The following is a 16,935-nucleotide window of genomic DNA, read 5'->3' as shown; positions in this document are numbered from 1 at the left end:
GAACAGTGTCCCCACCCTTTGCTACCAGGCAGGCTGGGTTCAAATCCTGGCTCTATCGCTAACTAGAACTAAGACTTTGGGCACATCATTTAGCTTCTCTGGGCCTCAGTTTCTTCATCTATAAAAATGGGGATAATGCCACACGTAGTAGCTCATGCTTGTAATCCCAGCACTTTGGGAAGCCAACCAAGGCGGTTGAATTGGTTGAGCTCAGGAGTTCCGAGACCAGCCTGGGCAACATGGCAAAACCCCATCTCTATAAAAAGTACAAAAATTAGCTGGGCGTGATGAAATACTTCTGTACTACCAGCTACTCAGGAGGCTGAAGTGGGGCTTGAACCCAGGAGGTGGAGGTTGCCATGCGCCAAGATTGTGCCACTACACACCAACCTGGGCAACAGAGCCAGACCCTCTCTCTCTCTCAAAAAAAAAAAAAAAAAAAAAAAAAGGAATAACAATCCAGATAACATGTGTAAGCACAGACCAGTGCTTCACTACTCATGGCTCCACAAACATTTCCTCATCACCCTCCAAAGCAAAGCCATGGCTGCATGGAACCCAGCTTTCCAACCCAACAGCTGCCATTCAGGAAGGGGCTATGACCACTTTGCTCTCAGTAGAAAATGGTGGGGAGGGCCTAGGCTGAGAGGACATGGGCACTTGGATGTCTGGAGTATGCCAACTCCCCAGGCCCACCTTGGGGCTCCAGCCTCCTCACTACTCTCCTGACCTCAGGGGGACAGCTCATCCAGGCTTATCTTATCTTTGGAAACCTTTTTTTTTGAGATAGGGTATTGTTCTGTTGCTCCGGCTGGAGTGCAGTGGCGAGATTATGGCTCACTGCACTTTGACCTCTCAGGCTGAAGTGATTCTCCAGCCTCAGCCTCCTGAGTAACTGGGAGTACAGGTGTTTGTGACCACGCCCAGCTAATGTTTGTATTTTTAATAGACAGGGTTTTGCCATGTTGCTCAGGCTGGTCTCAAACTCCTGGGCTTAAGTGATCCTCCCACCTCAGCCCACACTGGCCTCCCAAAGTGCTGGGATTACAGGCATTCTATAAACTCTGTCCCCAGGTCACCCACATTGTCTTTTGAACCCTGGAAGGTGGGAAGACAGCCTGGTGGGACCAAGGGGCCTACACAGCCTTCACGCGCCTGGAGGGTCTTGGAGCTGTAGAAATACAGGTGCAAAGCTGGCTGGGGAGTGAGTGAATTTCTATTAGCTGCAAGAATGTTGTTGCAGAGGATTTATGAATCAGGCATAATTGAAGGAAGGTGGAAAAGCAAAAAAAGCTGCGGTGCCCCTCAGAAAAACCACATAAACCAAAACTCATTGTTCATGGCATGAACTCCCCCCAAACAGAAGGAGAAATGGTCATGTCATCTGGCCTTGGATGAGGAAGCCTTCCTTTCCTAATTGGGGTAGATTTAGACTAATGCTAAAATGTACAAATTCCCTAAAAGCACAGCAGCTCCTGATGACGCTGAGCTCAACCAAAGTTTTGGGACTTCGCACTTGCTGTTCTCTTTGCCTGGAATGTTCTAACCAGCTTTCTTGAGCCCTGTCTTTCCTGTGGCTCACCAACTTCTCAGCCTTGGATGTTTTGGCTCATAAGACCTCATCCCCGAGGACTTCTTTATTTCCCCTGGTCTGAGTTGCTGCAGCACGTTGGCTCACTCCTCTTGAGTACGCTACTGTATACTGTAATTGACGAATTACTCAGTCACCGCCCCGCCTCCCCAGACTCTGAGTCCCCAGGAGAGGACATCCTTTATCCTTGTGTCCCCAGCCCTTAGCACAGTGTCAGGCATAGCAGGCACTCAGTTAATGCTGCAGGGATGAATGGATGGAAACGGAAGGGGCACTGTGAGGAGGGGCCAGGAGTTCAAGAGACTGACAGCTTATTCCAAGGACTTCTCCAAATGGCCAATCCTCAGGCTGAGGATCTGAGGCAACCACCTGTGCCCTGTGCCCCGCAGCACAGAGTCCAGGCCACACCAGGGGCTCACCTGAAAGATGGAGTATTTCACATAGCCGATCTCTATGCAGGTGCTGTCATTTGTCGGCTTGCTGGAGAGGAGTGCTTTGAACCTGAACAAGGACATAAAAAAGAGATGAAAAAAGACACACACAAATCCATGGCTCGCAAAAAAACTGGTCTTCTGACAATGGAAATACCTTGTTTCTTCCCCTGCAACTCTGAAATATAGCACTGGTATATCCTTACAGTTCTTAATTTAAACCCTCCTATTATACCATAATCTAATTTGAAGTTAAAACTCTAAAATTAAAAAACAGTGTTTTGAACAATTACATTCTTTCTCCAACTGGTGATTGGAAAAGAATGAGTGACTGTTAAACCCTGTGCATCTTTCAGGGCCTGTCACGTGGCCACCACCTTCATGGCATCTCTCCTGAGCCCAGGGCTGTGGCTTCACTCTCTCCCCTCTGGTGCCCATGGAGCACGCTTTGCTCCATGAGGGCAGGGACTTCAGTGGTTTCTGTCTCTGCTACAACCCCACATCCTGTCCCAGTATGAACCTGACACATTGCAGATATTTAATCAATGTTTGTTGACTACCGAATCATCTCCCTTATGGGTGACTTTCTGTCTTGGGTTTTCAATGCACTTTCCTGCCCATCAACTAAACTAAAAGCTCTTTGTGGGTAGAGATCTTATCAATGGAACACACAGATAATATGTTTAAGAATAAGTTGATATGCATCTGTTTTTTTAAACTTATTTTTGAAATTATAGATTTACAGAAGAGTTGCAAAGATAATACAGAGAGTTCCTGTTTACCCCTCACCCAGCTTCCCCTAACGTTAACATGTTACACAGTCATGGCACCTTTGTCAAAACTAAGAATATAACATTGGTACAATATTGATCTGGTTTGTCTATGGTGTCATGACTGAAAACTATGCAAGGGAAAACATATTTTTCTTGCAGTGGCAAAGCAGACATCTGGGGTTTGTGTTTGGTTTTGGTGGGGGGACTGGAGATTCCTGGATGCTTTTAGAAATACAGGGAATGCTGGTCACACACATTCTCTTAGCAAACTTCCTGGAAGGGAGTTCCATTTCTGGGTTCCCAGTGTCCTTACCCAACTCAGGGACCCCCTGCTGGGACTCTTGGTATTCTTCATTTCAGCATCATTCTCTCCTGCCTCCTCCTCATTTCAGCATCAATCTCTCCTCTGCCCCAGCCTCACTGCTCCCTGTTCAGGTCCCTGGACAATGTGGTTCTAAACTGTCAACCCAATCTCAACTCAAAAGGAGAAGAAAGGGCAGTTGCAGAGCCAGCAGAGAGGGTGAGCAGTTCTTCCTATTGCTACATGATACTACTGTCTGTTAACTCCACAGTTAGGGAAAAGTAAAGTCAGGACCTGTGAATTTCAGTGGCTTATGCCAAAGTCTGTTCCCTGACAGTTGGAGAGTGGCTGTCTCAAGGCTCCCGTGTGTGGGGCCTCAGGTTGTTCACTGCACAAGGCCACCTAGCCGAGGGAGCCAAAACCCAATCCATGTTCTGCTCCCAAAGCTCGGCCCCCCCGCCCCCTTTATTTGCCCAGAGGAGGGGGCCCCTTATTCTAGATTGTTTATGCCAGCAGCTTCCCTGTGCTCTTGAATTCTTGATTTTGTGAAGATGATCTGTCAGTCTGGTGAAGAGACCACCAAAATTGAACTTCAAAAAATAGTAATAGCAACAGCCAAAGTCATAATGCAGCTGCTTTCAAAACCGATGACACATACCTTGGAGAGGCTGTAAATAACAGCACTTTGTGAGCATAAAATGGTCTTCCTTCTACCAGAAAGGTAACGTCAGACATTTCTTTATTGTTAAGAAAATGAGGATCTGGAACAGGAAAGGGAAAAAAAAGGTAGCTTTAGTGGAAAAAAGGATAAAGTTTAGATTTATCTTGTAGAAAGTGCAAATAAGAGTGAGCAAGGAAATCTTGGTGATAAAATACTCATTGGCAAGACAGCAACCAAACAGCAGACAGGACTAATCAGAGGAACAGTCAACTGACTGAAATTCAGTTTTTCATAGGAAATCCTTATAGCTTATTTGTGATTAAAAGTAGCATTTCCCCAGAGAAGACTTACCTATGGTCACCCACCCACCTTGTCTCTAAGAATGCCACTCATCCCCACCTCTGCTGCTCTTTCTCAGGGCTCAGCGCCCTCCCTGCCCAAAGGAAGTGGTTTAGAAGAGCTGTCCCCTCGCCACTGCATTCCAGGTGATTTAAGTCCAAGCCTTTCTCTATCGGGGTCAGTGACAAATGAGCCAGGCCCCTGCCCTCATTTTCTAGAATAAAGAAGATTTAGCTACTACTTCCTGAGCACTTAGGATATGCAACCTGGTTGCGCATTATCCCTACTGTGCAGTTGAAGAAACTGAGGCACACAGAATTTACAGTGACTTGTTCAAGCTAGTGACTGGTGGAGAAGCTACGATTTGAACCTGGACATTCTGATTGGATGGCCTGCTTTGTTAAACATGAGGATCCTCCAATTTGCCTGTCATTTCAGCCCTTGAGACCCGAGGCTCTTGAAGGTGCCAGTCTGTCCTCAGCTCAGCACTTCTGTCTTGTTGAGAATATCCATCAACACCCCCTGTCTTCCTAAGTGTTTCCTGAATCTTCCATTTCCCTCTATTCCCTTTGATATTACCCTAGTTTGGGCTACATCCTCTCTTTCTGGGAACTCACAGGAGCCTCTGTTGGTCTCTCTGCCTCCACTCTTGGCCCCTCAAGCTGATGACCCACCTCACTGCAGGAGCCATCCTTCCTAAAGCTAGCTCTGATCATGCCACTCCCCTCCTCTGCTATAAATCTTTCAATAGCTCCCCAGTGCTCCCAGGATAGAGTCTAAACGTCTTAATGAGGCCACTTGTGACTGGGCTCCACTGCCTTCTCTGGCTTCTCCCTGTCAAACTGTGTGTGTGCTTGAGCTATGGGTGGCTCTCAGTTCCCCATGAGTGCTACGTGCTCTCTCCCCTCTGGGGCTCTGCACACACTGTTCCTTTACCTAAAACACCCTTCCAGCCCCTTCCAAACCTGGCTCATCCCTAGGTGGTCTTCAAGTTTCAGACATACTGATCAGACACCCTTGGTCAGTAAGCCTTGCCAGATTCCCCCACCTTCCCCAGACCCAGTAGCCCCAGCTGAGTTCCCACAGCATACGCACCCCTGCTGTAGCCTCATCATGTTACGATGTATCCGTGTCTGTCCATTTCAAACCCTTTCATCTGTGTCTAGTACAAAAAGGTGGTAAAGTGTAGTAAGAGTGTGGGCTCTTAGGCTAGAAATCTCAGCTCTATAACCTTGGCAAGTTATTTAGCCTACCCATGCCTCAGTTTCTCCTTCTGGAAAATGGAAATTGTAATACCCATTATACTCTATCACAGAGTAGTGAGGAATAAACGAATGAGTGAATTTATGGAAAGCACTTAGCGAAGTGGCTGGCAAATAAGTATCCCTCAATAAACATGACCTTATACTATTAGTAGAGGTTCAATGGTTGTTTTTCGAGTGAATGAAAGAACGCCTTGACTCCTGTTGCAGAAACTTGCTCTAGGAGGCTGCTGAGGACCCGGGGGCCCTTCTTAGCCTGTTGTTGTTCTTTGTTGTTGATGGGCCCTTCTCCAGGGGTTCAGGGGCTGTACTGAAAAGAAACCCCACTGCTTCCTATGGCTGGATTTATGGGTTGTCCTAAACTATTGAGGGCAGGACCAAGCCCCTGTCTTCCTGGGGGCTGTGACTACTCAGCTGTTGGGCTCACCCTGGCTGACTGCACCTTGGGGCCCTGGCCTGGCTGCATTTTCCCCAGACTGCTGTAACTTGGACCCAGAATTTGCCTTCCAGACTGATTCTCTTCACTCAGACCCCGAACCCTGTGCTGCCCCAGATGGTGGTCCTGGTGGTCCTCCACTCACCTTTCTCTGTCAGTACAGAGCTACCTCACTTCTCTTCATTTTTTAAAAAAAGGCTCTTACTTTAAAAATATCAGAAAAGTATAAACAGTGAAAATCACCTGTGTAATCCCACTTTCTTTAAACATTTTAATTAAAAAACTCCCCCCAGAACTTCTGAAATGATCCAGATAAAGAGAAAAGAGGCTGCAGGGGAAGGCCTGAGAGCTGACGAAAACTCATTTCTTCACTTGACTTTCTCTCTGCTCGGTAACCTGCCTCCCTCTGCTCACCTATCACACCCACTGTTCATCTCCAGCCAGTCCCTCATTCCTGCTTCCCAGACTGTTAATATCCTCTACTTTTACTTTTACCACTGTCTCCCAGAATTCACTGGGAGGGCAAGAGGACACCATACCACAAAAACAAAAAAAACAAAAAACCCAGTGCTCTCTGATTTGCCACAGTCCCCACCACTCCCTGTTGTCTAGCACTGAACCCATTTCACTCGTTTATACCACCTGCCTGGTCCCACAGAGATGCCGGTTTGAGATCCTTGTCACTGATCATTCTTGTCTTTCCTTTAAAGCAGGTCCCTAAAGAACCACTATTTGGTGACCTTTAGTTATGCAGCTTGAGCTGCTAGACTGAAGACACAAAATGCCCCTGCTGTATATTCCATTTGTTAATAACTACATGATGGTTTTTCTTTTATATCATGAGCTTTGAGCCTCTCAGGTCTGCCTTTTCTTTTCTTCTTGGTGCTAACCCTTGGAATTCTAATGCTTGGGCTGAAAACCAGGGACTTAAAAACATTTTTTTTTTTTTAATTTTTTGAGATGGAGTCTCACTCTGTTGCCCAGGCTGGAGTGCAGTGGCATAATCTTGGCTCACTGCAACTTCCACCTCCCGGGGTTCAAGTGATTCTCCTGCCTCAGCCTCCTGAGTAGCTGGGACTACAGGCATGTGCCACTGCATCCGGATAATTTTTTGTATTTTTAGTAGAGACATGGTTTCACCATGTTGGCAAAGCTGGTCTCAAACTCCTGACCTTAAGAGTAGTGAGGAATAAATGAGTGAATTTATGGAGAACACTTAGCAAAATGACTGACACATGAGTATCCCTCAATAAACGTGACCATTATAGTAGATGCTCAATGGATGTTGATGGTATTTGATCTGCTTGCCTCGGCCTCCCAAAGTGCTGAGAATACAGGCGTGAGCCACCATGTCTGGCCCAAAACCAGAAACTTTTAACAGCTAGTGAAAGAAACCTCAGCAAATTCAGGAGGAGAAAATGTTCCCTCCCTTCCTGTAGCTAAGGGAAAGCAAATTTTATGCCATTGAAACAGACCTTGCAAAAGTTTTGCTCTAAGGAGGGTGTCTTATGAGGCACCTAGATATCAGAGATTGTTGCTATGCACTGGGAATGTAACCCTCACTCTCTAACGTTTGCTAACTTGACTGGTCTTTATAACGTGTTGCCCTGATAACATTTTAATTAATACCTGTTTTCTATAAGGGAGAAGTACTTGTGACTTGGGCACATCCCAGTTTTCCTCCACACATGGTCAGAAAGATAGACAGCCTTTGACTCAGCTGCTAAAATTTTCCATTTCAGCAAAAAGTTGTGTTTCATTTAAATTAACAAGTTATTCAAGATAGGAACAAAAATAACTTTAAAATAGTCCCATGAATTCAGCCTTTTAATTAATCTAAACTGGCTCATCCCTTTCAAATTTTGCTAAAGAGTAGAAATTTCAGTCTTCTATTGCTCAGATATCCTTCAATTTTCTTAGGAAAGGGAAACAGGAAGTAGGAAAGGTCCCCAACCTATGTAGGGAAAAAGAATCCTTTATCTTTAATATTTGATAAATCTCCAGGCAGCAGGGAGACAGGCCCTTGCAACAGAAGGCTCATGTTTCAGGCCTCAAAGCAGCCTGATATTCCTTCTCCTTTTTGTAGGTTGATCAACCCGGTTGCAACAGCCCCAGAATCTTCTGAAAGAACCTAGTGCCTGATGGAAAGGTTTCTTCTGAAAAATCTCAGAAGCTGGGACTGCAGAATGACAAAATTATGGCTTCTGGGCACACCTGTGTTCAAGTTCCAGCTTCACCTTGTACTGATATTGCAGCCATAATGTACTGATATTGCAGTCACAGTGCCTGCCTCTTGGGGTGGCCTGAAGATGACTTGAGATAGGGTAGGTCAAGTGCGTGGCTGGAGCTGGCACAGTGCACGCCTCCCGGAAGAGGTTATTGATACTCTCATGGGACTTCTGAGCATCCAGCCTCTGCAGCTCAGGTATGTCCCCTCATGTTTTTATGGGAGTGTGTGTGTGGGTGTGTGGGGGGGTAGGGGGGTTGTTCCTCCCTTCTCCTAGTTTCCTGTAGAAGGATCTCCACTAGAGGAACAGCCCTGGCCCCTCACTGTCTCCTTCTCATTCCTTCTTAGTGAAGAAGAAGGACTTTTAGAGGGGAGAGTTTGGGGGACAGAGCTGCCATGTGCAGTGTGGCCTTCTTTCAGGAGCCACCTGTGCAGGGGATATGTATGGAATCAGGAGGCCTTTGGCAGCCCCCACTGTCTGTGTCTCGGGGAGAAAGACCCAAGACCCTGTAATTGGCAAATCTCCTTGTCCACATTCCCAAGGTATGTTCTCCAGTGTCATCACATAATAAAGGCGAAATTCTGATCTCCCCCGGCCTGACTCCTGTACCGACCTTGTTTGCCCTTGAATTCCCTCCCTCCTGGCATTCCTTATGGCATTCTTTGGCTCCCCGTCCTTAAATCACAAAGCAGCAGCCAACACAGGCCTGGGGGAACCACTCACCCAAGCGTGAGGTCTGTTTCCGTTTGATTTCTGTGAGCTTGGGGATGGGGTAGGGCCCGTAGCAGTGGGTGAAGATGACGCACAGCTGCTGGCTGATCACTTCATTCTGCAGAAAAGAAAGAGGAGGTCATGATACAGGGGGCTGTGGCCAGCCTCAGCCAAGCTGTGCCCCAGGAATGCGTCCTTCCAGGTGATAAGAGCTCACACATTTACTGCAGGCCACAGGAGAAATCCCCTGGGGTAGCACAGAAGTCGTTTGCACTCATGGGTCCTGGATTTACTTGCTCTGTTTTGTCCACTGTCTATTTCTAGTGGGTTCACCGGTGAAGCTTAAGAAATTCTTCTCTCTGGCCCTCATGATTCGCTACCTACTGGAAAGCAGGTTTTTGTAGTTCATAGCGAAAGGAAAATAAGTTTTTACCCCAAACCCACCTTTACCAGCACTCTAAAATTCTGGAAGCAGTGAATTATCCTGAAATTAGCAGGATTTCAGGAGAATTATCCTGAAATTAGCCTTTTTGATCCTGTGACTGTGTTCTCCATTAACGAGACAAACACTCCTGGTTCAGCTTTCTTGTGAACTTGATTCTGGTGCTGAGGCATTTCTGGACCCAGAAGTGCTCAGCTGAATCACTGGCTCCAAACAAAAGGTGGGAGGGAACTGGTTCTGCAACCCAAAACTACAGCTGCCCTTCATTGCTGGGGACACAGGCGCCTGCTTCTCCCTGACCCTCATCGTTCACATTGACCTCTTCCCACTTTGCAGCCATTTCCGTTCATTAATCTCCCTCCAGCTGCAGGTGTATAGGAGGAAAAAACGAAACAGAGCATTTTGTTTCTTTTTATTGGATAAAGGGTGTTGAAACTAGGGGCTCAAAGGGGTTACATTGAAAAATATTGACAATAGATTAAGGAAGAAAAGTAGGTTACAACACAGTTTGTACCATGTCTTTTTGGCAATAAAACCCTCTACAAATATATTTGGATTGACAGATATGTATAGAAAAAGATCTAAAAAAATAGAGTAGTTACCTTTGGGTGAGATGAGGATGTTTTTTCTTTTATTTGTATTTTTTATAACAAACAAGCATTGCTTTTGTGATAAAAACAATAAATAGTCTTTTGAATTTTAAAAGATGGTTTTGGGGCCACTAGTGATGTGAATGGTTCAAGCTATTCTTAAATCTACCCACTTCACTGTATTCCCAAGGCAGAAGCATACAGCTTGGCATATAAAAGAAAATCCAAACCCTTCAATTAAAGTGGGTAGATCACAGAAGGAAGAGTGTCACCTCAGATGTGATTCACAGAGGCATAATCATAGTTGAAGGACAAAGAGACTCAACTTTCAAAGACGAGGCTTTATAACCAAAGGGCATTCAGTGCTCCCCTCACTTAATACTCATAAAAATAACTGCCTGCCTACCAGCTTAATGCAGTTCTTCTCAAAGTGTGGTCCCTGGACCAGCATCACTTGGGAGATTATTAGAAATGCAAATTCTTGGGCCTCACCCCAGACCTTCTGACTTAAAAATCCTGGGAGTGAGGCCCAGGCATCTGCATGTTAACAAATTTTCTGGTGATACTGACATTCCCTTGAGTTTGAGAACCACAGGTTCCATGCACTGAAATTCTCTCATGGGTTTGACCTGGGCTGTGGGCTATAAATTTGTTTCCTCTGACCTAAAGCCCTGCCACCCAAAATGTGCTCCACAGACCACGAGCAGTAGCATCCTCTGGGATCCTGTAAGAAACACACACTCTCATTCAGGCCCACTGAATCAGAGTCTGCATTTTCAACACACTCTGCAGGTGACTCCCATGCACACTCATGCTTGAGAAGCACTGTGTGGTAAGAAGAATTACGGCCTCCTAGAAGATTGCATGCCCTAATAACCCCTGGGACTGGGACTGTGAACACGTTACTTTACATGGCAAAAGTGACTTTGCAGGAGTAATTAAGGTGAGTGCTTTAGTCCATTAGGGCTGCTAACAAAATACTCTAAATTGGGTGGTTTATAAAGTGCAGAAATTTATTTCTTACAGTTCTGGAGGCTATGAAGTCTAAGATCAGGGTGCCAGCAGACTCGGTGTTTGGTGAGGGCCCACTTTCTCATAGATGGTGCCTTCTAGCTATGTCCTCACGTGGTAGAAGGGGTGCTGAGGCCCCTCTGGGGTCTCTTTTGTAGACCTACCCACCTCCCAAAGACACCACCTCCTAATATCATCACCTTGGGGGTTAGGCCTTCAACATTTAAATTCTGGGGGGACAAACATTCGAGAGCATAGCAGTTCCTCATGAGTTGACCTTCAAATAGAGAGATTATCCTGGATTATCTGGGTGAGCCCAAAGTAATCACATGAGCCCTTAAAAGTAGAGGCAGAAAAGGACTTCAAAGGGAGGGGGGAGAACAAGATGACAAAGAGATCCCAGTCTGAGAAGGACTTGATGCTCTGTTGCTGGCTTGAAGATGGAGGGGCCACATGGCAAGCTTGTGAGGGGACTCAGGTAACCACACTAGGAGTTAAGTGTGACACCAACAGTCAGCAAGGAAGTGGGACCTCAGTCCTACAGCCACAAGGAAGTGAATTCTACCCAAAATCTCTGAATGAGCTTGGAAGCAATTCTTCCCCAAAGACCCCAGAAAGGAACACAATCCTGCTGACTTCTTAATTTTGCCCTTGAGATTCTAGGCAGAGTACCCAGCTGGGTCACACCGCACCCAGATTTCCAACCAGAGAAGCCATGAGATAATAAACAGGTGTTGCCTTACGCCTCTGATTATGGTCATTTGTTACTGCAGCAATAGAAAACTAACACATCTCATCTAAAGTTTACATCTATTGGACCATATTTCATCATCTCTGTGACCCAGAGTGCCAGACACATGGTGGACACTTGGTAAGTACTGGCTGGTCATAAAAATGATAAGACCTGTTATCTGCAAAAATGCTTTGTACAGACTGTATTATGAATGTTAGGGATGAGGTCTCACTCGTCTACACCAGGGTGTGTCTCGTGCATCTCGCTGGTGAATCAGCTCCCATTTAATCAACTCTGAGTGAAGCAATAAGAACCCATTTCCTGGACTCTTGTGCCCTTGAGAGAGGCCTGTACAGTCTGTAGACTCTTTTGCAAGTTTTTCTTTTTTGGCGGACAGTGGTGGTGGTTTAATTTGATTCAGAAGGTATTGATTAAACATAGAAGAGTGAAAGGCACTCTTTTGGGGCCACAGTGTGAAAGGCACTCTTTTGGGGCCACAGAAGCAGGCAAGGCAAGACCCCTCCTCTGCTGGAACTCCCAGTTGAACTCTAACTTCAATGTGTACTGTATCACCTGAGAATGTAAATATAAGGGCTGGTCATGCTTGTTCCGAATGGACAATCTTCAAATACGTAACAATGATCAGGGGGAGGTGCAACTCCCCACTTTTTAGGTGAGGGCAGTGCATGCTCACTGCATTCCAAAGAGGACAGTATGGAAACAGGGGAAGAGAGGAAGTTTACAGTAGAGAAACTCGACAAACACTGCCTCAGCCAGGTGGCCCAGGTCAACATCAATAGTGATAACTCACCTTGATGGAATGTGCCCTTGATAAGATGTCTTTCTCTCCAGGGTTTCCCTGTGAAAAATCCATAACCCCAGTCTAATCATGAGAAAAACGTCAGGCATATTCCACTAGAGGGGCAGCCTACACATGCTTGACCAATGCTCCTCAAAACTTTCAAGGTCACCCCAAACAAGGAAAGTCTGAGAAACTGCCTCCATCGAGAGGAGCCTAAGAGATATGACAATGAAGTGTAATGTGGTATTCTGGATGGGATCCAGGAGCAGAGTAAGACACCAGGTACAAACTAAGGAACTCTGGCTATTTCTCAAAGAACTAAAAATAGAGCTACCATTTGACCCAATATTCCCATTACTGGGCATACACCCAAAGGAAAAGAAATCACTCTACCCAAAAGACACCTGCACTCACATGTTCACTGCAGCACTATTCACAATAGCAAAGACATGGGATCAACCAAAGTGCCCATCAATGGTGCACTGGATAAAGAAAACGTGGTACATATACACCATGGACTACTATGCAGCCCTAAAAATGAATGAAATAATGTCCTTTGAAGTAACATGGATGCAGCTGGAGGCTATTATCCTAAGTGAATGAATGTAAAAAAAAGAAAACCAAATACCCCATGTTCTCACATGTAAGTGGGAGCTGATCACTGGGTACACATGGAAATAAAGTTGGGAACAACAGACACTGGGGACTCCAAAAGAGGTGGGAGAGAGAGAGGGAAGGAGGCAAGGGCTGAAAAGCTACCCATTGGGCCCTATGTTCACTATTTGGGTGATGGATTCAATTGAAGCCCAAACCTCAGCATCATGTATATCCATGTAACAAACCCGCACATAAACCCCGTGAATCTAAAACAAAAATAAAAACAAAACCCTAAGGAACTCTGAATAAGGTACGGATTTTAGCTCATAATATTGTATCAATATTGGTTCATTAATTATAACAACTGTACCATAGTAATATAGCCTACTAATCATAGGGAAAAGTGAGTGAGGGGGTATATGAGAACTCTCTGTACTGTCTTCTCAATTTTTCTGTAGATCTAAAACTGGCCTAAAAAAATAAAATCTATTTTAAAAACCTGGTATGGTGGTGCATGCCTATAGTCCCAGCTGCTTGGGAGGCCAAGGATTGCTTGAGCCCAGGAGCTCGAGGCCTGGCTAAGCAACATCACGAGACCCTGTGTTTAAATTTTTTTTTTAAAATTGGGCATGGTGGTGCATGACTGTGGTCCCAGCTACTTGGGAGGTTGAGGTGGGAGCATGGCTTGAGCCCAGGAGTTTGAGGCCAGCCTAGGCAACGTGGCAAAACCCCACCTCTAAAAATAAATTTAAAAAAACTTCCCACCATGGAAATATGATTATAATGAAAGCACTAGAAGTTCAGAAGAGAGAAAGAGGGAGGGTGGAGGCTTTAACTGAACATCAGGGGGCTCCCTACACTTCATCCATTCATTCCCCAGAGGTTTAGGAAATGTTTCCCCACTCACTAAGCTGCATATTCATTCATTCATTCATTCATTCATTCATTCTCCAAATATTTATTGAGTGTCTACTAAATGCCAAGCACTGGCTGGTTCCCAGGAGCTGGACATTGTGCAGAGGATTAGGGTGCTACGCCAAGTTTTGGCACCAAAGATGCTGCCTTTCGTGAGGCTTTCTTGTCACTTTCTACCCGCTTCTTTTTCAAGGAACAGAGTCCTAAGAGAAAACTCCCCACTGCATCCTTGAATCTGTCCATGTTTGTGGAGGTGTCTGCCCTGTGACCCTCTCAGTGGTCCTCCTCCAGGCAATGGAGCACCAGTGTCATTTGTCCTGGTTACCTGGGACCCAAAACAATTCTGAACTCCAGGAGGGCCCCTCTGAGTGTGAGGGGTGGTGTCATTCGTATCAGGCGACTGCTGTTAGGGGGTGAGATCCATGGGTCAGGGGGGTCAGACTGGGATGATAAGCTGGGTTATCCTATGGGCTTGGTAAGTTCTGGACTAAAACCCAAGGACAATAGAATGGAAGCAACCAAACTTGAGGCTCGCTCCATTCTGGAGGCGGGAATGAGTGGTGGTTGTGCTGGGACAGATGCCTGGATTCTCTGAGCAGCACATTTAAGCACAGTGCTTTAGGCCAAAGGGACGACAGGCTGTAGTCTCAGAGCAGCAGGCCAGTTGGTCTTCACATGCAGGGTCTGACCTGGGAGGCCGGGATGAGTCTGGGAGGGTGGGGGTGGGGCCAGGCCGAAGGACACAGTCCCCGGTTAGTGCGTGTTATTGGCATGCCACTGGGTACCTGCCATTCAAGTCTCTCATGGAAGATTCTAGATGAGCAGATGGAGTAAATTTAGGTCATCTGGACTCGGAACTGTGTGGCCATACAAAAGAACTAAAGGGAAGTGAAGCAAAATTCTTTTTTTTTTTTTTTTTTTTGAGACAGGGTCTCTTCCTGTTGCCCAGGCTGGAGTGCAGTGGTGCAACCCCAGCTCACTGCAACCTTGACCTCCTGGGCTCAAGTGATCTTCCCACCTCAGCCTCCCAGGTAGCTGAGACTACAGGTGTGCGCCACTGTGCCCAGCTAATTGTGTGTGTGTTAGTGTGTGTGTAGACAAGGTCTCACTATGTTGTCCAGGCTGGTCTTGAACTCCTGGGCTCAAGAGATCCTCCTGCCTCAGCCTCTCAAAGTGCGGGGATTACAGGCATGAGCCACCACGCCTGGCCTTGCAAAATTCTTAATAGCATAGTTACCAGGAAACTCTCTTGAGATGGAGTGCTGTGAATTTGGGGGGTGACATCTTTCCTCATCTCCTTTGACTCCACTCTTCTCCTAAAAAGATGTGGAAATACTTTTTTTTTTCTTCTGAAAGGAGCACTAGGATTAATCCCAAAGGTCCTTTATAGGTGGCTCAGGCTGGAGTTCTATGTGGTGGTGAAAACATAAACAATGGGACCAGATGGAGAGCGTCCTAGTCCTGGCCCTTCACTCACTAGCTCTGTAACCTCGGCAAAGTTACTCAGCTTCTCTGGGCCTTGGTGTTCTTTTGCAAAGAGGATTAAAAATACTTGCTTGATGAGGTTGCTATGAGGGCTAAAAGAGAACGTATCACCATATGCTGTTAGGTTGAACGAAAGGAAAGTGCCGCTATTTGACCATTTTTAACTCCTAAATAGCAATTTCCCGTAGTTGAATCTCATCCCTTTTCTTAAGATGTCATAAAATTCATGTTAGGTTTTAAGAAAAGAAAAAAAAAAGCCCTCCTTATTAAATGTACACATCCATCTTAAGACCTGTTTCAAATGGAGAAATGCTCAAATGTGAAAAAAGCTGTGTCTCAGAATCAAGAGAAAGTAGAGTTACTGGTACTTTCGAGGACACTGACAGCAAGCTCTGTCTTAATCCACGTCAAGAAACTCACTTGGGCTGGGCACGGTGGCTCACACCTATAATCTCAGCACTTTAGAAGGCTGAGGCAGGTGGATCACCTGAGGTCGGGAGTTCAAGACCAACCTGACCAACATGGTGAAACCCTGTCTCTACTGAAAATACAAAAAATTAGCCAGGCATGGTGGCAGGCACCTGTTAATCTCAGCTACTTGGGAAGCTGAGGCATGAGAATCGCTTGAACCTGGAAGGCAGAGGTTGCAGTGAGTGGAGATCGCCCCACTGTACTCCAGCCTGAGCAACAAGAGCGAAATTCCATCTCCCTCCCTCCACCTCCCAAAAAAAGACCCACCTCTATAGGTGGCTCCCTTGTGGAGCAGGCTAGGCTGCATTGTGAGGGGTGAGCACACCTGGAAAGGTGGAGGCAGGTGGAGGGTGGGCTACTGGCCCCAGAAGGATCCCAGCAAGATCCTGAGGCCCTGAGTGCAGCACTCATCTTACTGCTATTGTGCAGTTGCACATCTACTTTGATGTGTCCCTTCTACTCACGGCAAGTGATGTAGGGTATCCACTTATGGTAGTAATATGTTTCAAACACATTTAAGAAAAAGATCAAGTAAATAATAAATTGCATCAATGGTATTTTTACCTACTTCATGGTTTCTTTAAGTAGTACTTTTTCCAGGTCTGGAAAAGATTCCGATAGCAGGATTCAGATGACTGGGTTGGGATATTCATTGGGGTAGATGATTTCCAAGGTTCCTCCCAATGCAGATGCTAGGGGCCCATGACTGCACCTGACTTGGGACCATCTTCCCACCAAAAAAAGTCACCATGGCTGCAGGCCATGTCTGCTTCTGCCCTTAAAGGGGATGAAGCTGTCATTTCACAGTGAGACGTGCACTGCAGGTAAAACCCTGAAAGGGAGCAGAGTGACAGGGTGACCTCACAGTTAAGAGCATGGGTTTTGTGTCTGGGTCAGGATCCTGGCTCTGCAGGGTGACCCACTCTTGGGCCTCAAGGCCATGATCGCTAACATAGGAATAAAAATACAACTACCTGCTTCCCAGGAGCTGATGAGTAGAAAGTGCCTGGAATGGCACCTGGCACACAGTGGTCATTTTCATTAGATCCGTGTCCAGGCTTAAGTGCCTGGGGCAGGTCACTTCCTAAGCACGGGTCCTGACCATAGAGAAAAGGGAGGCCAGAGGGATGGTGAAGAACTGAATGAGGAGAGGGGA

General features: G+C 46.2%; 1 protein-coding gene across 3 annotated transcripts in view; it reads right to left on the bottom strand.

The window, feature by feature from the left end:
* Window positions 1-16,935, bottom strand: part of ABTB3 (ankyrin repeat and BTB domain containing 3) — a 356,047-nt gene that overhangs the window by 15,454 nt on the left and 323,658 nt on the right. For all 3 annotated transcript variants that reach the window (XM_055240104.2, XM_055240106.2, XM_055240107.1), the window contains 3 exons: window positions 8,746-8,851; window positions 3,755-3,857; window positions 2,011-2,092 (listed from right to left, as the gene is read on the bottom strand). In XM_055240104.2, coding sequence (XP_055096079.1) covers window positions 2,011-2,092; window positions 3,755-3,857; window positions 8,746-8,851 — 291 coding nt within the window. The remainder of the gene's footprint in view (window positions 1-2,010; window positions 2,093-3,754; window positions 3,858-8,745; window positions 8,852-16,935) is intronic.

Source organism: Symphalangus syndactylus, chromosome 13, assembly GCF_028878055.3.
Source record: "Symphalangus syndactylus isolate Jambi chromosome 13, NHGRI_mSymSyn1-v2.1_pri, whole genome shotgun sequence".
Classification (NCBI taxonomy): domain Eukaryota; kingdom Metazoa; phylum Chordata; class Mammalia; order Primates; family Hylobatidae; genus Symphalangus; species Symphalangus syndactylus.
Note: the sequence above shows the minus strand (reverse complement) of the source record. Positions and strands in the feature narration are given on the sequence as shown.